General features: G+C 42.3%; 1 protein-coding gene and 1 long non-coding RNA gene across 2 annotated transcripts in view; both read left to right on the top strand.

Moving 5' to 3' along the window:
* dpyda.1 (dihydropyrimidine dehydrogenase a, tandem duplicate 1) overlaps positions 1–22755 on the top strand; it is a 120818-nt gene that overhangs the window by 81834 nt on the left and 16229 nt on the right. Inside the window, exons 17-20 of the mRNA XM_048976588.1 lie at positions 2389–2509; positions 3452–3571; positions 13781–13923; positions 18781–18960. Coding sequence (XP_048832545.1) covers positions 2389–2509; positions 3452–3571; positions 13781–13923; positions 18781–18960 — 564 coding nt within the window. The remainder of the gene's footprint in view (positions 1–2388; positions 2510–3451; positions 3572–13780; positions 13924–18780; positions 18961–22755) is intronic.
* LOC125708799 (uncharacterized) lies at positions 6780–13774 on the top strand. Its single transcript, XR_007382541.1, has 3 exons — positions 6780–12190; positions 12291–12390; positions 12541–13774. It is a non-coding gene; the product is annotated as an uncharacterized LOC125708799 (long non-coding RNA).

The following is a 22755-nucleotide window of genomic DNA, read 5'->3' as shown; positions in this document are numbered from 1 at the left end:
GCTTGCTTACTTTCCACACTAGAACACATTAGAAGATCAGCGATCAGAATGGCTTATCATCAGTCCTTGACTGTCACTTCCTAGATAGATTGTTTCCGTGTATCTCCACCAGTCCAAATACATTAGGATTAGCATTTTTTGCCGCAGCTTGCCACACTTTGGCTCTGAGTCAGAAATGAGTAAAGTTAGCAATCTCACAAAGCATTCATTGATCAATGGCAAGTTCTTGTCTGTCTTGTGAAGATCCGTTGGAAGATGTGTGCCGCATAACGGAAGTTTTGAGTGTAACATACTCTATGGCACTCAGCTCGCTGTGGTCCGTCCTCAGTGACTCATGGCTTCCCGCATCTCCCAGGTCCTACTTGAGCCCACAACTCGGAACTAATCTTCTGTGGACTACTGTACCTTGCATTCAAGTGTCACTGGGTCTCAAACCTTCCTCCCCTGATTATATTCTCCCTTTGCCACAGATGCCATTGGCCCTCGGGTGAATTGTAAGGTTCCAATCAAAAGCACACATGCCTTGAACCCCTGCTAGAGGGTTTAAGCTGATATGGCTGATGAATGTCACTGCAACCCCCAAAACATGCCCCTTACATGTCACTTTTGTTTACTTATCCAATGAAGGTTGGTGGTTTCCACCGAATTATGCCCATACCTGGTTTAATGCATATGTTTTTCCTAGACAGGTGCAGTCTATAGTGTTCTTGCATTAAACTGCTGTTGGTAGGAGGCATCCAAAATAGGCCTAGACTTCCAGCTATTAATAAAATCATTGCACCTGGACTGCAAGGGGTGAACATCTTCAAGCTGTCACTGTGAAAGATCTTGAAACCTGCATCTGAGTCATCGCTGTCTACGGGCTACGACCCGGGAAAGACAGAGGATTGACGTGATTTTTCATATGGCTGTTAGAGGTAGGGAAGGCTGTCTCCCATGGGTCCTTTATAACCGGTCACATGATTGAAATCGAACGCTCTGCTTTTTGAGAATGTCTGCTCCACAGACGGTGTTGTTTCACCTCACCTTACCCCTTCTTCCATCACCAAAACTTTTATGATGCACTGCTAACTTTAATATAAAGGAAAAAGCCTTAATAACTCCTATGTAATTCCACTTTCTATTTGCATTTGCACCTCAGTATCAGTAGAAATACTTTTTTGTAATGCCAGGTTATGATTATCCTTTTTACAATTCTAAACTTTTTATGAAATAAAATGATACAGTCATGTGGAGGGTCCTGTATGCTGGAAACGCCTATTCATGACATCTATGAACATTATCTTCTCGCTCCCTTAGCTGGAAGCTTGTCATATTTAAGGAGCATCGTGATTGTCCAGCACAAGCGTACAGTACCACCCCAAAGACACTAAGCATTCAGTTCTCATCCACAATATGTTTCTGAGACATAAGGGACGCCGAATCACGCTGCAGGATTTTAGATACCAAAGCAAGTAGTGAGAGGAGGAAATGTTGACTTTTTTCCCATAGAACACACAAATCAATTTTGGGTTATCTCTTTAGAGTAGTATATTTTTCAGGACTAACCTTTACCTTGTGTTCCCCTGGAGATGCCCTCAAAGCTCTGTTTTGTTTTGAGACCTTATTAATCTCTCTTCTTTATATAGGAGAGCAAAAACCCCGGCACGTGGGAATATATGCCAACTGTTATTGGATGTGTGGAAGAGAGACAGAGGCAGAGAGTGCAGGTTATTGCCAAGGTGCTGCAGCGATGGGAGATGGCAGTGCTCAGAAGCTGGTCTAACGGATCTGTCTTTAGCTATCTGGCCATATTAGAGAGCGTTTTTAAAAAAAAGAAATAAAAGGAAAATGCAAACTACAGATAAATAACTGAGCTGATATGGCATGATGCAGCTGGAAGAGAACCAGACTCACGACGATTGTAACGATAACAGTAACAGCAATAATAGCATATTCTTCTTTTTCTTGTTATTATTATTATTGTTATTATATAAATTGATATGAATATCAACTACAGGATATTTCTTTGGAATCATCTAAAACAGCATGGGCCTGAATACTTGGAATTTCATAACGGCACAGATGTGATCTTTCCCGTCTTTCTTTACCATTAAAAATGCATAATAATGCCATTGTCGTCTCGGTGTATTCAATGTGGTGTAGAGAGGAACAAAGAAAACGGGGGTATTATCTAGTAAAGAGCCACACAACAATGATATATGAATGTGGTGTGATGTTTGAATGAAGCATGAATGTAGCTTTCACTGTGGCTTAGCGTAAATATACATGGAATGTCCCTCCCATGCCTGCACCGGACATCGGTGCAGTCGTCCTTTCTTCTGCATGTACAAATTGAGCAAGATTAGTCTGACTCCGAGGTTTCAGTAGCTGACCCTTTCTGTGCAGGACCCAGAGCTGGTGAGGAACATCTGCCGGTGGGTGAGGAGGGCTGTCGCCATCCCGTTCTTCGCCAAGCTGACCCCCAACGTCACGGATATCATAGATATCGCCCAGGCAGCACACGAAGGTATCTGACTACTTACTGGCGTGATTATGGGATGGTGGATGCCAGGCAGAGATCTTAACTAGAAAATGCCGAAAGGCTTAGGCACCCCCCTGCTGACTGTGGGGGATCAGATCAGTCCTGAGCAATGTAAAGGTTAAAGTTAGCAGTATATCATGCCAGCCAACAGGATAGTGGATGTGCTGTGCTATTTACATTGATATTGTTAAATCACATAAAGCCACCAGAGAAGGTAATAAACTGTTAATCTGCCTTCTTCAGCCTTTCTTCATAGATCTGTACAAAATCAAGTATCATTACACTGATATTTGAAATGTTTGCATTTAAACCAAGTATTTGAGTCTTGTCTAGATCATATTGACTCTGACTTGGTGTTTTATCTCAATATTGTCACCCTGAGCCACTCCTTGCCTCTGATTGAAAATCACCTTGCAAAGAGTCAAAACTCCTTGCTAAATGTTTGGGCTTAAACCTAACATGGTCACACCTAAAGCACCTAAAGTGTCCCTAGAGCACTCTGGGTCTGTCACGATGGGGATGATGTCATGGCAGCTCCCACGGCTTACCTTCTCACGCTAAGGATGCTTAAGCATAGCTATTCATGCATTTCCGTCCCAAAGCACATTTAACTCAGAGATCTTTTGTTTTGGCTCAAGTGCCATTCGGCTTCCAAACCCATGAGGTAGAGAGACGCACAAATGATTTATTCGATTTCCAAATAGATTGAGGAAAAAAAAAAACTTCCCCCAGTTGCTTTAGCAATTAGCACAACAAATACTTGCTCTTCTTTTTTTAGTTTCAAGACTTGCTGGCAGCTGGCCAACAGTTTTAACGTGAAGAAGATGTTTTGTTTTGTTGAATTTTATCATAATTAATGTAACTTTGTATCATTTTGTTTAGTATCATTTGGGTTTTTCCTTGTAAGCCACTGTAACCTCCACACAGGTGGTGCGGATGGAGTCACAGCGACCAACACTGTGTCCGGGCTGATGGGGCTGAAGGCCGATGGGAAGCCCTGGCCCTCCGTGGGACGAGGGAGCCGCACCACGTACGGAGGCGTGTCCGGTAGGTGGAGGGGCCGTGCGGTAGTCCACCACACTGAAGGTTGTTTGTGGTCTCAGCTCACTGCCGCTGGTCAGCTCCTCCCATGGAGGTGAGAGGAGGAGCAGGATGAGAGACACTGAGCTCCTCATTCCTGTTTTCTGTGCAGCGGTAGAATGGTAACAACACTGTGGTGGGTGGCGGATAAAACAAGAAAATTCACAGGAAGGTCCAACGGCCCAGGCTTTCACAGTGTGTGTAATTTCACATAATCGCGTTATAAATATAGATTTTGAGTTACATTACGTGACATTATGTAAATGATTTTTTTGACAGGTACATAAAGCATTTTTCAGATTTGAAGCATACAGTTGCATCCTGGCTTGAAAGGTTTCAGGATATTTACAATGCATGCAGTGTAACATTCACAATGCTTTGTATGACTTGTGGGCAATGGGCAGGGTATTTTATCTAGTATCATTGTAGCAATTTACACTTCATCACTTCCCAGTTACATCATCCCAGTTACCTGCATTGTTCTTAGTTGCTATATTTAAGGGTATGCAGAAGGTCTGTTTAAAATTTACAGTCATTGCAATATATTCTGCATCTATGTATTGCACACTCAGCGACCCAAGTTCCGCATTCTTTGCACATGAACATGGCGTGCTGACATGCAGGGTCCTCAGCATGCAGTTCTTACTTTGTTCAGCTTGTTCCATCTCTCTGCCAGCTGCTCTGCAGACGGCAGGGGAATAGATGGGGGGAGGAAGCCCCCGCTGCATTAAAAATGAATATAGAAACTATGGCGCCGGTACTTCATGTAAGCAAAGTTAGCACGTGCCCTCCGGACCTGCGTTTCAGTCACATTCGCTGTGATACCCGACTGTCCGCTGGTGTTGGCCCAGATATTGGAAGTGAGCCAGACATCGATCATTTGGTTCTGCAGGGCTGTGGTCACTTTCTTAGCTGCTGGATGTTGGAATAGATTAGAGATGCATTCTGTATGGGGGTTACAGTGTTTGCCTTTAGTCTGGACTCATCGCACGTTCAGGCGTTTATTTTAGAGTGGGATCATTTAGCCTGTTCATTTATTTATTTATTTGTTTGGCATGAATGGCAGTGCCAGTACTACAAAAACGAAGCTGGAGTGTAGCGTAATGATCTGGTGTTCGAATTGTTAAAAGGGAGGCAAGCCAGCCTTTCTGGAGCGAGATTAAAATGCTGAGCACACGCGCACTACCTGCAAATCATACACCTCACCGCCGACCTGAAAACTTATCTGTGTGTTTACCACATTTGCGGCAGCGATCTTTTCTTTTAAACAGCCATTACCCGCCGCGTTTAACCGAACCGAATCGTGCCGCCCGCCGTCCCCGTTCTGCAGAGCCTCCTCGCTGCTCCTGCCCCACCCCCACTGCCTCTACGCTGCATCTGACAGTGGCCGACATAGTCACTGCTGACGAACAGCGTGCTGCCACATGGGTCTGTTTGACACGGAGTCAGGTGGGTTCCTGCTCATATCCGCATGTGCTGACCGTCCAAAGCGAAACTGGTGTCACCTGACTGGATCATTGTTTCATTACGTGTTTAGTAGCTTGGTTATTGCCTGCTGGATTTTTTTTTGTTTTATTTAGAAACATTCATACCTAATTAGTATTCAGTACTAACTTTGCAACTGCAGAAATGAGCTACTGTAGCATTGTATTTCAGCAGTGCAAAGAGAGCGTTTTGCGATTCAGCATTTTGCTGTTAATTCGATATAATTTTTGTAGAGGTGGGCAGCTGTTTGGGGAGGGGGGGTTACCATGGTTTCCTCATTATGTAAATGGATACTCAATGTCCACATGAAAGACATCAGGTCCACTTCTGGAAAACCCAGAAGTATCATATAGTGAATTGTCTTGTGAAGATTTATCCTGGTACTTGAAGATAATGGTACAGATATTAATAAGTAATGTTATCTTGAGTACAACTGCAGGTCTACAGTCCTTGTGGATGTCCTGGTTCCTTTTGCAGACTTAATAGGTATTTCCTATTTATTTTCATGCAAAATTTCAAAATATAGTGGTTATATTTTATGGGAGAAGATCAACCTGTCCGTCCTGCCTCCTGATCTTGATTTCTAAGTATATTTTTTGTTTTTTTTCCTCCCTCTGGATAAACTGCATTGAAACTTCAGTTAAATTTTTTTGCCTTAGCCACCTAGAATACTAAAGTACACTAAAATGTTATTCCGGTGCATTAATGAAGGTCTGTTTGTCTGCCACATCACTTAAGCACCTCTTATCATGCTTCTCCAATAGGCTTCTTCAGAGCATTTGCATAACAAGGGAGGCGATCGGCACTGCGATGTTTCACGCAGGGTTCGCAGCCCAGAAGGCTTTGTGAGTAGTGTAGGTTTTGTGACAGTGGCCGTCGTTGCGCTCTGTTTAGCGGAATTTCCCTGTCAGTGATTTGTAAACCCCCCCTCCCCCCCCCACACACACCCTCACAATTCCTGTGTAAACTGCAGGATCAGGAGATAATTCAGCTCTTTAAGAAAGGGAGTGTAAAAGAGCTCAGGTGCTACAATGTTCTAAGACAGGAGATAGTCCTCCTTCACTGACATTACCATACATTTGTGAGTCATAAGAAATCTGGATTATTCTGAGAGCAACCTGAGTACCGAGTGATTTTCAGATTTGCATTTTTATCCACTAAACAGATACCCTACCCCTCCCCCTGTGTCTGCTTCCACCCATAATAAAACACTACGGCACAAAGATAAATTTCCTCAGTTTTAGATGCAAGCTTGTGGCTGTTTAATTTATTACTGCACGTCTCAGTAATCTGTGCCATGTTAGATGAGTACGGTACAGTAAGTCTGATTAATTAAAAATGCATCGCTGAGAGCTGACTTCTCAGTGCTGTCAAGATTTCAATTTTATGTTAAATATTTTCCAAAGGCCAAACCCTTAAATCTCAGGGGCTGCACCGAGCAGCGAGCTGTGAATTTAACCATAGGCTAACTGCTAATGATAAGGACACCGTCCAAGAGGAGGCTCCTGTAATACAGTCATTGGATTAGGCTATCAATCAATGACGTCTCCGGGGAGCAGGAGAGGAGACAAAACAGTGGGAGGAGAAATCAGGAGGCAAGCATGACTGGAATATATATGCACATATACATATATATCCAGAGGCACTGTGGGAGGGGGCGGGGGGGGGGGGGGGTTAGGGTGGAGTTCGGATGATTCCAATGGGCCTCTGAGTGACATGGGCCCTACAAAAAAATTTAGAGGATATTTGGATTGGTCTGGATTGGGGGGGCAGTGTGATATGCTTTCATAGGGCCCAAAATCTCTAGCGGCACCGCTGTCTATATCAGATTCGCCTTGGCTATAGGGCCAGAGAAACACCCCCTTAAATTAAATTCAGTTATGAACCAAGTGACTTAAAATAAGTGAAATAAATTTACTTTTTTTGTCATTTATAAACACACACATTTTATCTTTTTTGGAAAAAAAGTAACGTCATTTGTACTGTAATCTTTTGAGTATTGCATTATTATTACTCTTCCGTACTGGTGGGACTGAATGGTTTTCTGCACTCGGAGGCATTTGGCCATAGAATGTGGGAACAGAATGCAAGCAGTGATTTTGTTGTGTTGTAGACATTTTTGCCCCTGGCATTAAAATAAAGAGATCTTGATGACCCACACTAAAAGATTTCTGATGCATATAAATGAAAAAAAAATATATATATTTTTTTTGGTTTTTAAAATATAATCCAAGATATCATTTGAGTAGATGCTTGTTTATTTTACTCTGGGCAGGGGTGGGGGGCACGCTATGCTTAGCTGGTTCAGGATTTGTCTTCATTCGAAATGGCTTATCTATTTATTTAAAAGTAAATTACATATTTTTAGTTTTTTTTTTGGTTTAAAAATTGTGAATAATACAAAGCACAGTGTGACATTTCCTCCTGTGTCTGCTAATGTGCAGTGACTGCCTCCTGAATATTTTGACGCGGTGCAACATATTTTTATATATTTGTTTTTAGAACAGTTTAAATGTAGTTTGTAATCTTTTTGGAATGGGCGCCAAGCTTGTTATTTTTTTTAATAAACTGAACTTTTATTAGTAGAACAGATGGTAGTGAAAAAATGGTTGGATGTTAGTCATTTTTATCACGTTATTTTGTGTCTCTTGGTCCTTGATCTCTACATTTTTACTTGTAAACTTCTTGCTCGTTAATATGATGTCACATGTGTGATTTTATAATATTAGTCAGCATTGTACTATGTTTAGTATTTCTAACTTTAAACATTATCTGGGCTTGTATTACAGGCCTGCTCCAACCCATTTTCATGTGATTATTTAGTAATATTAAAAAACTAATAAATAAAAAAGCTGCTTAATTGTACTTTTATGGGATGCTGTAACAAGGCAACAAGAAGAACTATTTATCTGCTGCAAGTAAAACTGCAAATATTGAGTGAAAGTTGAGCAACAGACATCAAAAAGCATGAAAACTCTTCTATATCACCGATAAACGAATTTTTTATATTACTTTCTCAAACTTGGCTTTTCATTCAAGTATCATATTTATTTATAGTATGGAGTCGAGTCACATTTAATGTAGCTTTGACACCCACACACTGGTTCACAATATTCTTTATCAGGCACCAATGGGAAAGGCATTTTTCTCCCATGAATTGCCTCTTTGGTTTTGGGTAATACTGCTAAAGAACATCTACCACTGATGAAAATGCACGTTACTTCGAGGCCTGTTTCATTTAAGGTGCATCAGATTTTTTTTTGTACAGCCGTTTTATCAAAAAATAAAGGATTTAATAATAAAAAATATTCAGAAGCATAACTTGATAAGGCCGAGCGTAGAATGAGATGCATCTAAAAACAATGAAGCTGCCCTCAGATTCAGGAATGCTTGCATACATTAGCCGGCCCGCGTTGCCTGAGGCGGCAGCTGGTTCTGTGCATTTCTCTACCCCGTATGTCTTATCCACTCACCCCCCATCCTTTGAGAAAACTCCCTCCCTGATTTCATATCGTTTTTAAATTTATGGAACGTTCACTGTGTGTGGTCTTTGGAAGGGAACTGATGAACTGCAGGACCTTCCGCGGTTGTCTGGGGATACAGACGGAATATTCCATGATGCGGAGGTATTACCGGCCAATGCAGAACTTGCTCTTGACTTTTAATTCCATTCTGCATCCCTGTATTAATTGCCCTCACGCAGTTTGTGTTTACCTAAGTATTTACCTAAGCGTGTGCAAATTAAAATAGACACATGGCCAAACCTGTTCCTGCCTGAATTTGAATTGAACTCCACTAACTGGCGTCTACCATGCTGGGTTCGCTGCTGTTAAATGGGAGGGAAATGATCTCAGGTGCCTTTTCGAGGTGTGTGACACGTGTGGAGGCTTGATTCACGCGAATTAAAACGGAAAATGGCATTTGATGCTCGGTTTACCCAAGTAGCAGTTCTGCTGTAAACTCCCTTTGCCGTGAAGCCCCCCGCCAACCCCCCCCCCCACACACACACACACACACACACACACACCGAACAACAGGAAAATAAACCTTCTGCTTCAGGCTTCCTTTCCGTTCTGCCTGTACTTCAGGAGCACAGAAAGCCAGTGGCCTTTTCAGACCCTGAATACCAAATACACATATCAAGTGTTGAATTATGCATCTTCAACCGGAGATAATAATCACTGGTATCGGAACAGAGCCGCTTTGTCCTGTGAAACAGAAAGGCCGCACGCTGAAGAGCTTTCTATTATTCCATTGAAATTGAAAGTTCGTCCCAACATTCAGCAGGTTCTCTGAAACAATGGATGGGCACCAAATTTTTCAGCCCGCATTATTAAAAACAAGGGACAGCATTGGCTTATTTCTGCACCACTATCCCAGTTTCGGTCTGATTTCAGGTAATGTGAAGTCCCATTGAGACACACCTCTGCTCCACAAAAACATGAACATTGTTTTATGTTCTCATTGAGTCATTCTGTGAAGACAGCATAGTTCTCATTGAATCATTCTGTGAGGACAGAATAGTTCTCATTGAATCATTCTGTGAGGACAGAATAGTTCTCATTGAATCATTCTGTGAGGACAGAATAGTTCTCATTGAATCATTCTGTGAGGACAGAATAGTTTTCATTGAATAACTCTGTGAAGACAGCATAGTTCTCATTGAATCATTCTGTGAGGATGGAATAGTTGTCATTGAATCATTCTGTGAGGATGGAATAGTTGTCATTGAATCATTCTGTGAGGACATAGTAATTCCCATTGAATCATTCTGTGAGGACAGAATAGTTTTCATTGAATCATTCAACGAAGACTCTGTCAGGCCCTTGCTTAACTATAATGCTGGAGCATTTTCAAAGGAGAAGGTGAAATGTTGACATTTCTGAAATGTCAGAAATAGCTTAACATTTTTATTGCACAATATTAAAATAAAACAATGCATTCCAGGAATTTCATGACAATGATTTTAGTCGAATGTATGTATTTTCATTTGAATAAGTCTCTCTGTCTCTCAGTCTGCTGCCATTGACATACAGCTAGTGAGTTCGGTTGAAAGTGGCTGATTGTGGCCACCTATGGGCCAGGATGAAAAGCATAATGTAAGCAGCATGCGTGGCGTATTCTGGGAAGAAAGGCTGAGGAATGAATGTTTTCTGGTATCATTCAGCTGCCAGAACGCTGTGCCTCTTAAGGGCTTTTCTTGATGAGCGTTTGTACCGTTATGTGCGCAATTTCAACATACATGTTTGTTATATCACACCTGGGAGCCTTTCCGTTGATCTATTGTGTGTTTTATTGGTTTATTTATTTATTTATTTATTATTGTCGCTGCTGATGTTGTTGTTTCTAACTCTCGGTCCTCTTGAGTTTGTCATGTGTGTTGAATTTTTTTAATTGATTGACCTTTACTTAATTGGACCCGTTTGTTTTACCTGATAGGTGTCTAATTGGCAGTGAGATTTGTGGGTGTGGTGTACTAACTAAGCTGGTATTTTATGCGTATTATGGAAGCACCACGGGCCGTCTGTGCATCCCTTTTTTATTTATGCTTATTTATTAATCTCTGTGAGGTTCTAGAATCTACACGTATGGTCCTGTGTGTGTGAGACAGGGGTACCTCTGGATGGCAGCCGGCCCATTACAGAGGACACACACATAGACACATATACCAATACCAAACATAACCATCACACTTGCATTTACATTTTTAATAAGTGCCCTTTTTTCTATCTTGACAGCTTTAACATCATACCGCATGGTTGCATTGAGATTCATTATTCAAAATATTCGCTTTTACATGCACAGACTGAGCCATCGGTTTTATTACTTATTGACCTCACCGCTAGGCACAGTTCTCCCCACAGCACCCTGAGGGGCACTAAAAAAATCACATATTCCTGCTGCGCGCTGAATAACGATGGTCTCCAACAGGTCGCCTTATGTTTAGATTAGGACAGTCTGCTCGTATGTCCAGAAATAACAAGAGATATTAGTAGAAGAATGTGTCCCGGGAAACAGGGAGAAACGCTTTCCATCATTTACGATTGTCCATCGAGGCTCTTGGGCTGTTATTTGTGATGTAGGTGTGGCTGTACTTTCATGATTGCTTGCATGCTGTTGATCTAGTGAGTTGCAAATCCTGTTCATTTCATTCAATTTCCTCTGTAGCGGCCTACAGTGAGATTCGTATGATAAACACTTGAGAAGCACTTTGAATGCGAATGTAGATTAGGGCACAAGGCAGCTACACACTGGACCAGGATACCAGTCCATCACAGGGTTTGCACACATACACACACAAAAATACGATGGTCAATTTAGAGGAACTACTTAACCTGACTGCATAGTGTGTGGATGCCAGAGGACACAGAGAAAACCCTCATGGCAGAAAGCGCAAACTCCACACACACAAAGCAAGGGTTGAATCTGAACCCCCAACCCTGGAGATTCAGGCCCACAGTATAATCCACTAAGCCACCATCTTTCCCACAAGATAAGTAAAGTAACATATCCGGTTGGCAGAGCAGCGAATGGGATTTCATTTGTGTCTGTAGTGTACCATAAACATATTCTGAACAGCTCATGGCACCTGCTCGATAGCCAGTTAATGATTCTGACAACTGCTCCGTGGCAGATTAGCTACTTAAGTCAATTAGCAGTAGCAGCTCACTGTCCGGTTCGTTTTTGTGTTTGCATTAATGTATCAAGACATTGTCACAAAAATCCAAAGCAATAAATTGATTGGTCTGTATGAATAGGAGGCGGAACCTTTAAGCAGGCATGTTACGCAAAATATAACTGCTGTGATCCTCAGTTTTATGCTTAACATGTAGGAAATAAATATCCATTTTATATAGTACAGGATGATAGTGAGTTTGTACCGAGCAGTGGCCAGACCAAGGTGGAGGACACCCTGCATGGTAGGGCGTACCGAGCAGTGGCCAGACCAAGGTAGAGGACACCCTGCATGGTAGGGCGTACCGAGCAGTGGCCAGACCAAGGTGGAGGACACCCTGCATGGTAGGGCGTACCGAGCAGTGGCCAGACCAAGGTGGAGGACACCCTGCATGGTAGGGCGTACCGAGCAGTGGCCAGACCAAGGTGGAGGACACCCTGCATGGTAGAGCGTACCGAGCAGTGGCCAGACCAAGGTGGAGGACACCCTGCATGGTAGAGCGTACCGAGCAGTGGCCAGACCAAGGTGGAGGACACCCTGCATGGTAGGGCGTACCGAGCAGTGGCCAGACCAAGGTGGAGGACACCCTGCATGGTAGGGCGTACCGAGCAGTGGCCAGACCAAGGTGGAGGACAACCTGCATGATAGGGCGTACCGAGCAGTGGCCAGACCAAGGTGGAGGACAACCTGCATGATAGGGCGTACCGAGCAGTGGCCAGACCAAGGTGGAGGACAACCTGCATGGTAGGGCGTACCGAGCAGTGGCCAGACCAAGGTGGAGGACACCCTGCATGGTAGGGCGTACCGAGCAGTGGCCAGACCAAGGTAGAGGACACCCTGCATGGTAGGGCGTACCGAGCAGTGGCCAGACCAAGGTGGAGGACACCCTGCATGGTAGGGCGTACCGAGCAGTGGCCAGACCAAGGTGGAGGACACCCTGCATGGTAGGGCGTACCGAGCAGTGGCCAGACCAAGGTGGAGGACACCCTGCATGGTAGGGCGTACCGAGCAGTGTCCAGACCAAAGTGGAGGATTATCTGTTAATTCTGTAAACCTTTGTGAACAACTGCAAGAACTACTAAAGTAACAAGTAATGAATAACATATGTAAAATACTGATCTCATGTTTGTTCATCATTAATGGATTGTGACTCATAATTTATCCCAAACTGTTACTGTATTTGTCAGTATATTGGTTAATTCAATAAATCTTAATGTAGTACTGAAGGAACTACTGATTAACTACTGAAGGAACAAGTAATGAATAACACAAGTGAAATTTGGATGTCATGTTTGTTCATCATTAATGATGATCATCTTAAGTAGCGACTATATTTGTTCATGATTTGTACTTCAGTAGTAATGGAAATACTGCCTCTGCTCGTTTGTAAATTTCTTAAGTATTTGTGTCCCCTCAAGTAAAGTGTCACCCCCCTGCTGTATGGGACTCCATTGCATTGAAGGTCCCTTGCATTATGGGTAATTTAGAGACATAGCTGCCTGGTTTAAGGCTTTAGCAGGAAACCCAATCAATTATGGGGAGAACATGCAAATCCTACATACCCAAGGGTGGGAGTCTTACCTACAACCCCAGAGGTTTGAGGCTACAGTGCTACCCTCCGAGCCGCCTTGCCCCCTCATGACAGACATCCCTTTCTTTAAAATACGATTCACTTTAATATGCATGTAGCTTGTGTCACTGTCAGGAAGCTGCTGGCTAATTTGATCCAAAGCACATGCTTCCATCTGTCAGTGTGATTGAAGAAGAGATTTGAATTCATTATGGGCTAAATAAATGTAAGGGAAAACATTAAAGTTGAGAAATCAGACTTATCCAAAATACATTCTCCCCATTTTATTTTTGTGCCGTGAATAGAAAGGATGAACCTATGACACTGTAGTACTGCAATCAATTTTAAAAAGCTGCATAAAAATAAATTAAAGCGGCCTACTGCATTTGGTTTAGATAAGTCATTTTTACGCAACTTCTTTAACAGTGCTTTTCTGTGATGGCAGGAAATGCTATTCGGCCCATCGCCCTGCGCGCCGTTTCAGCCATCGCCAAGGCCTTGCCAGGGTTCCCCATCCTGGCTACGGGAGGGATCGACTCTGCCGAGGCCGGACTGCAGTTCCTCCATGCTGGAGCCTCTGTCCTCCAGGTGACTACTAGCTTAAATCTTCTTTAAATGTTTGTACACATGCATGTGCATGTGCAGATCATCTTGTCTTCACTAGAATCTTCCCTGTCAAAATTAATGTAATGTTTAATTAGTAGCCCGTATCTATCTATCTATCTATCTATCTATCTATCTATCTATCTATCTATCTATATGTCTGTCTGTCTGTCTGTCTGTCTGTCTGTCTGTCTGTCTGTCTGTCTGTCTGTCTATTCTAGCATTAGCATTCTTAAGTCTCGCATAAATATCTCCTATATTGTTTTTGCTCCTTACAGAAAAATATTTGCGCCTGATTTCTTACCCTGAGCTCCACAGATATGATGTTGGCATGTGATTCAAAGAGAAGGATCTCGTAAGGAAAACCAACACTGGGCAGAAGTAGATGCTCCAGCCGAGACTCTGATAATCATGCAGCCATTCGATATAGACGGTACACTGACAAGCCTTTGTAGAGAAACTGGCTGAAACAGTCCAAGGGTTTTATTGAGCGGGATCCTCACACAGCCTTCAGGTGTCTCTCTGGTTTCAGGTCAGGATTGCTGCTGGACTCTCCAAAGAATACTCATGCATTTTCCAGGAGCATTTCTCATTATTCTGGAATCATTGCACTGCCAAAATGTTCATCCCAGTTTCAGTAAACAAATATAGTTCTGCCTAGTAATTGTTTACACGTTTTCCCATCTCTTTCTCATTCAGTTCATCAGTTTTTCTTCCCCAGGATAAATTTGACCTACGCATCACAGGTCAACACCATGATGAATTCTGATGGACATTCGGATCAAAATGCATTTTTTACCAAGGATATAGTATTTAAAAATATAGCCTACATAGTTCTTTTTTTCTCAATGAAAGCGAGTCTTGCCACGGTCATGTTTTTACGTTTTAGGGACGGCTTTACGATCCCTGCTCATTTACAGTGAGTCATGCCATGCAAACGTTGTTCCGTGTAGCGTCCCTGCTAGATAAAACTCTATGTGATCTGATTGACTTGACCATTCGGGGTATAGGGTTAGGGTTAGGGTTGTGGTTAGGGTTAGGGTCAAACCCGCTTATGGCACTGCCATCCAGGCTTATTCTGTGACTCTCTGACTGATTTTTCGGCCATCTTTGCCGTTGATCTCTATAGCTCACTCACTGGCCATACAATCCATACCATCCCTACCTCATTTACGTCTCTGCTGCTCATTTTCCAGCAATGGCTTGCCGTGCACATTTTCTTATTTGAGGTGACCAGTTAATGTCATAATTAATTACATTATTGTCCTCTGACCACTCTCATTAACAGGGGGCTTTCTGGAACTGAAATGCCATGGACCGGATGTTTCCAGTAAACTGTAAACTCTGGATGCTTTCGGGCATGAGAAGTTCAGGAGGGTTACTTTATCTGTTTCAGCCATTGTGTATCACACTATGTTCCATACCACTTGAATTAGGTGTCTTAGCCATGCTTAGGCTTAGATGGACCATCAGTGATGGATGGATGGATGGATGGATGGACCATCAGTGAACCTGTTGACCCTGTCTACATACTGTATGTATTGCAGCTGCTGGATTGGCTGGTTGCAGGAGCAGACTGTTTACAGTAGCAATCAGTTATGCCTAATATACTAACTACTGAATTACCTTACCAAGGAAAACTTACGGAAACTGCTGGCTCATTCTAGAACAATAACAAGAACTATTATTACACACAGACAGAAGTCATTTGCTTAATTATGTAGCTTGTTAAGGTAAATTAATATAGAATTACCAGAACAAAGGGTTAGGACGTTTTCTTCCATTAGTCTTCTAAATTAATTATTCAATTCAGTTCAATTGAATTTTATTTGTATAGCGCATTTTCACAACGTTTTATTGTCTCAAAGTGCTTTATATTATCCCCGGCCAAAGCCCCCATTGAGCAAGTTAGAGGCAACAGTGGCAAGGAAAAATTCCCTTGAAGGAAGAAACCTTGGGAGGAACCAGACTCAAAGGTGGAGCCCGTCCTCCAGGGGCCGGCAGAGGAAGTCAAATGAAGAAGATGACAAAATCCTAATTTACAAAGTCCAGATTTTAAGATTTGAGTTTCAAAGAGGGGGGGCAGGCAGGTGCTGGTGCCTGTTCTGGAGGCAGGACAAAAGTGGTACCTTTTTTGGAATTTGTGAATTAATTTGTCAGATTGCTTGAAAAGTGCGATTACGTAACTGTACTTCTTCGAAGTTTCTCTGTCTTTGTCCAGCTGTGTGTGTGTCTGTGTGCATGTGCATGTATATATGTATGTATATATGTATGTATATATGCACACCACATACTGTGTCAGTGTTACCTGCTCCGTTTCAACATGAGGGCGAGGTTAATAAGCAGTCACTATAGTGCTTTTCAGACCCAGCTGATTCGATCTTCCCCGCTTCTGGGGAAGACGGCACTCTGCCGAATTCCGGCATTTCATCACTCGCGGTAAAAGAGCCGAGAGGAGGGACGGGGGCCTGAAAAGTGTTTGAGATCTCAGAAGGAGCTGAAATCAATGCAATGCCGCGGTCGCAGGGCGGCTAGAAAGAGCCCGCTGTCTCAATCGCTCGGCAACTGCTTAGAAATTCTCCCTTCGATTTATTTTTGCAGCCAGTAACATTAGCACTAAATGCAGTGTACTGGGGGCATCGCATCTTTGATGTTTTGAGGTGAATGAAAAACACTAATGGAGCTTCTCCTTCCATCACTGGACTGTGGTGCTTAGGGTGTACAAAGCACTCCCAGAATGCATTTGGGTTTTTTTTCCTTTTTCCTGTGTGTACATTACATTGCTCATCACATTGTTATACGACATATTACACTGGTACAGAGCTGGACTGCATTGTAAATTTGCTAGAAGAGTTTTATGCTGTGCTGCTTTCTACAAAGGGCAAATGTTTTGCATAGATATAGAAACTAGAATTTTTATGCTAGGATTTCTCCAATAAATGGTTTTAATTTAGTGAGTCTTTCACATTCAGTATAATTTTCTGTTCTGTAGTATAAAACGGTGGATAATGCTACACTTACAGGATATCCACATTAATTGGCTCCCACCTGTACTAAAAAAGATCCTGTGCTCTCACAGCTAATGTATTGCAGTTATATATGGTACATTTCAGCTACAATAAAGAATATACTGTAAATGTTCTTTTTTATACAAAAAAATGAAGCTGAAAAACCACTAAAGTCTTGTGTCTACTACCAGTCTTGCCTATCTTTTCAACCATTGCAGAAATGATTGATTTCTCATTCCTCTTTATGGAAGTATTTGAGAAACTCTCGCTTTGCATGTTGCTATATATGACCAACTTGACCGCTCCTCCTCCTCATCAACTGTTTAATGTTGCCTAGTTAATATCACTTTTCATTATTCATATGATATAAGAACCATACATTCCATGACCACAGCTGTTAAATAACCTTCTTAAAATGAATATGATTGACCATAAACTTTATATAATAACTCCAAGTAAGTTTAATGATCCCTGTATAAAATCACTATTGATTCTGCAGCCCCTATTGTACACTTCAATTTTCTAAGTAAAAAAAAATATATCTTTGAAATTCCTGCTCATATTAACAATTGACTTAAAAAACGGAGCAAGTTTGGCAGTGAAGGGCGGCCAGCAGCAGCGGGACCCAGGGAGCTGGGCGTTAGGGGCCTCGCTCAAGGGCCCACATCTGTGCTGAGGCCGGGCTTGAACCAGTGACCCTCTGATCACAGACACGGAGGCTTAGGTTATGTCACCTTAACAAATGCATCATTACTTTAAATTTCATGGTCTCATGAAATCCAGTATAGCTACGGAATGCAGATTCCTATTTACACGTAAATAACCCAAAGAAAAATACTCAAAGATGTGTAAATTGCTGTAAAATCGTTTATTCTGTAGGAGGCACAAACTGTCTAATTAATGTTCGGCGTTATTCCCCTGGAGAACAAGAGTCAATCTGCCTGGAGTGAATCGGCAGAAGCATGTACATGAGCTGCCTTTGTCAGTTTGTCGCCTGCTTTTCTCACGTCAACGCAGCTTTTCTGGGGCTTGTGTTTATAACATTTATATGTGTAAATCTTTCCTGTGCTTGACGTTACGCCCGTCCAACTCCTCTCTTAAATCTGCCGCTCCTGTTAGCATTTAAAAGTCAGTCATTACAAGGCAAACTCTCAGTGGCTCTTTTAACACGCTGTACAGCACTTTCTGATGTTTGGTTTCACTCATATTCTGTGCATGTTTTCTTTGTTCTTGTAGAGACCGGGATCTGTCTTAACTAAGCACAATAAGTGGGGCCATGTAACTGTAAAATTCTAATCAAACAGGCAGCTCAGAGCATGAACTGAGTGAAATATGTCAATTTTATTTTATTTTTTTAGTTCGACAATTGTGATTCAATATTCACCTAAACATACACCTTTTGTGTGTTTTTTTTGGTCAGTAATCTATCCTATCCTATCTGTCAATACAAGTATGATTACATTATTACCTTAACATCCTTTTAACGTAATTAATGTTTGAAAATATATAAGTGTATGAACTGAGTGTGATATAAGAGTAATGATCCAAGAATTGCCTGATTCCTTTAAAACTGATGCAATTCTGACATCATCCAAGGCTTCTGCATAGTATAAAGACGTACAAGGGCTGCAGAGCAGGGGACCCGTAGTGAGCGCTCTGCTTGGCCTGTGGAAGGCGGATTCCTGATAATCACTGAAAGAGCCAATCAGCCGACTAAGAATAACCTTTGTTGTCTGGCCTGCATTTGTTCTTTATTCTTTTTTTTTACACTGACGGTTTCATATCTCGACTTGTGCCTCTACCATAAGCTGTGTGCTTACATGTGTGTTAACAGGTATGCAGCGCTATTCAGAATCAAGACTTCACAGTGATCGAGGATTACTGTCTGGGACTAAAGGCACTCCTCTACCTGAAGAGTACCGAGGAACTTAGTGGATGGGATGGCCAGTCTCCGCCCACTATTCGCCACCAGAAAGGAAAGATGGTGCCCAAGGTCTATGAGCTATTTGGGGAGGTAAGTTCCCTCCTTTGGCTTTGCATTCATATTGTCTTCATTCTCATTAGCATCTACAGAATACACTGCCTGGCCAAAAAGAAAGTCACCGTTTGAATTTAATTCAGCAAGTACTTAAGAGCCAATGATTGGATCATTATTACAGCTCAGCAATGTTATGCAGTAATAAAGTGAAGTCAGCTGAGTACCGGAATCTACTGAATGGCCAGGTTATCCCATCAATGGATTTCTTTCATTCCTAATGGCCTAATGGGTGCAGTGGTGGCTCTGAAGCTAGGGACCTGAGGACCTAGGGACCTGAGGACCTAGGGACCTGAGGACCTAGGGACCTGTGGACCTAGGGACCTGAGGACCTAGGGACCTAGGGACCTGAGGACCTAGGGACCTGAGGACCTAGGGACCTGTATCATCTGCTGCATGGGTTATCCAAACTCAGGTTCTCATCCCAGAGGTGGTCGTGTGGCAATGTGCTACAATCAGCGAACGCTCCTTACCTCTACCTCTATAGACGTGAGCATATTCTAGGAGTCTTTGGGCTCGAATTGTAAAAGAGTGGTTCAGAGAGCACGAGGAATCATTGGCACCACAGGGTCTGGGCCTTAATGCCATTGAAAGTATCTGAGATGTACTGAAGAAGACTTTACAGAGTGGCCCAACTCACCTGTCATCGATTCAAGATCTCAGTAAGAAATGAATGCAAATCTGGATTAAAGAAAATGTTGATATGATGCATAAACACATGGAAAGAATACACTAATGAATGTGTATTAAAGTGTCTGACTTTTTTTGGTCAGATAGTGTGCAATTGGCGCAAGGCAGGAAGCAACCACACATTGCAGGATGCACGCTCAGTCACATATACGGTCAATTTAGGGACTCCAATTAACTCACGTTTCATGTTTTTGGACAGTATGCGGAAATCAGCGGATCGGCCAAAAAGGCACCCACAACAGGGTGAACATGCAGACTATCAATTAGTTGCGCTAAACATTTTACATTGTCACAAGAAACCAAACTCGGCAAGCTTTGCAATTTTAATGATGGTTTCTGTCCAGCATTATCTAGTATCGGTTTAAAAAAATGAGTCTAAAGTTTACCTTAACCGTCATTGCATTTGCATTAGCATTGCATGCCATCGACTGAGATAATTGTAATCATTCCTGTCTTTGCTGCTGCACCAACTTATAAACCTTTATGAGAAATTAAACAAAAATGAGAGAAGAAGAGAAAAGCGAAGAAGAACTGGTTACGAAAAGATCCCGCGGTATGGAAATATTTTGTATATCATAGGGACAATATAGAGCAAAAGCAATGATTTGTCTGTTGGCATAAATCACGGCAACACCACCAACCTATTTGACAAACATAGTTGGTAGATAATCAGTTCTATTTTGCTAAACTTTCAACTCCTAAATATCACGATGTGATTTTTTTCAATTATCTTTCAGCCTTATTCAAATCACACAATATTTTAACTAAAATAAGTCATATTAATTGGTTATTATGTGGGGCGGCATGGTGGTGCAGTGGTTAGCACTGTTGCCTCACACCTCTGGGACTCGGGTTCGAGTCTCCGCCTGGGTCACATGTGTGTGGAGTTTGCATGTTCTCCCCATGTCGTCGTGGGGTTTCCTCCGGGTACTCCGGTTTCCCCCCACAGTCCAAAAACATGCTGAGGCTAATTGGACTTGCTACATTGCCCGTAGGTGTACATGTGCGAATGAATGGTGTGTGAGTGTGCCCTGCGATGGGCTGGCCCCCCATCCTGGGTTGTTCCCTGCCTCGTGCCCATTGCTTCCGGGAAAGGCTCCGGACCCCCCGCGACCCAGTAGGATAAGCGGTTTGGAAAATGGATGGATGGATGGTTATTATGCACCATATTACTGTATGTAAAATGGCGCGGCTAAACGACGAGGCTAGTCTTTGTTTTCACATAGCCTTTTGTTTTCGCCGATTATTTTCACATATAACAATCATAATTAGCAAAATTATTTAAGTGAAAGTGATGACAAAGAGAGACTTGACTACTTCGAGAGGCTGAATGGGACACATCTGTGGCTTTCCTTATTACTGGGGAGTCCAGCAAACCTGAATGTCTTCTTTTAAAATGTGCTGTGGTGATATGTAAGTTCTGCTTGCAGAACTGACACACGGCTGCATTTTCGTTCGCGTTTAATGTGTCCTGCTTCGACACAAATGATACTTTCACTCTTCATTTAGACACTCATCCTGCAGGTGCCGTTTTTCTTCCACCATATTGCCAAGTAAGCAGGAAGGAAAATTTTAATCGATGCTTTTTAATAGTCAAGTAATCAAGTTTAACTGCGTAATCGTGACATCTCTAGCTAATATACACTTTCTCATGTCACTACTTACTGCTTTATTGTTCTGTTACAGCTACAGATAGCAACTGATATCATATAGTTATCACTCCTACAGATGTTTAACTAACTCACATGTCCGTACATAAAGTTTAGCTCCTGGGAATCCAAAATGTTTTATTAGAATTTCATAGAAGAAATAAAGTTGGTTTGTCTTTTTGGTTGCCTTTTTGAGTTGGAGTGATGATCTGACAGTTTATGATGGTACCAGTAAAGAAACAACCAAAAGCGACGAATACATGCTATGATTTTGTTACAACGGTGAAAGGCATGAAAGGTCATGCATGTCAAGGCTGAATTATATCCGGCATCAGGTACAGCTGCCTTAAGCATTAGAGCCTGCTATGAAGAAATGTGCCGGAGTTTTGGCGTTTTATTCTTTTTTTATTGCGATGTATTGACAATGATGAATTGCTTTATGTTTTATCCAACAGCAACAATGTAAGAGTTGTTGTTAAAGGAGACATACTTTTTCATAGGGAATACACCAAAAAATACGGAAGGCATGTTTAGTTGCCATGTATGAGAGGCCCCTTGAGATCATTCATACTTGGTCTCAGACACAGCATCATAATCTCTCACATACGCCACTATGCGCTCACACAAACACTATACCCTCTTACATGCACAATCATACTGTATTTGTTTGATTGATAAGATTGATCGAAGCGGAAGTTGATTGATGTGACAAGATGCTGAACCAGGAGCAACACGCTGAAGAAAACACGTACAAATTATGGAAACATATGCGGAACAGAAAATGCTGCAAATCCACTCACAACACAACACATGTTTCCAGAGGGCAATGAAAGGAGACAGAACACAGAGAGTGTGATTGTGCATGTAAGAGGGTAGAGTAGTGTATGTGTAAGAGTATAATGGTGTGTAAGATTATAAGAGCCCTCTTGAGAGATAATTCATACTTGGTCTCACACACAGCATGATAGTTATTAATTCTATTTATTACATAATAATATACAGTTTTTTAAATAAAATATACTAATTGAAATTGGGGGGCAGCATGGTGGTGCAGTGGTTAGCACTGTTGCCTCACACCTCTGGGACCCGGGTTTGAGTCTCCGCCTGGGTTACATGTGTGTGGAGTTTGCATGTTCTCCCCATGTCGTCGTGGGGTTTCCTCCAGGTACTCCGGTTTTCCCCCACAGTCCAAAAACATGCTGAGGCTAACTGGAGTTACTAAATTGCCCATAGGAGTGCATGTGTGAGTGAATGGTGTGTGAGTGTGCCCTGCGATGGGCTGGCCCCCCATCCTGGGTTGTTCCCTGCCTCGTGCCCATTGCTTCCGGGATAGGCTCCGGACCCCCCGCGACCCATTAGGATAAGGATATGGATGGATGGATGGATAATTGAAATTGTGGAAGCACAGAAATATCATGTTATAGTTTTCTATATA

Source organism: Brienomyrus brachyistius, chromosome 15 (genome assembly GCF_023856365.1).
Source record: "Brienomyrus brachyistius isolate T26 chromosome 15, BBRACH_0.4, whole genome shotgun sequence".
Classification (NCBI taxonomy): Eukaryota; Metazoa; Chordata; class Actinopteri; order Osteoglossiformes; family Mormyridae; genus Brienomyrus; species Brienomyrus brachyistius.
The sequence above is the reverse complement of the archived record's forward strand: the minus strand, read 5'-3'. Positions and strand labels throughout refer to the sequence as shown.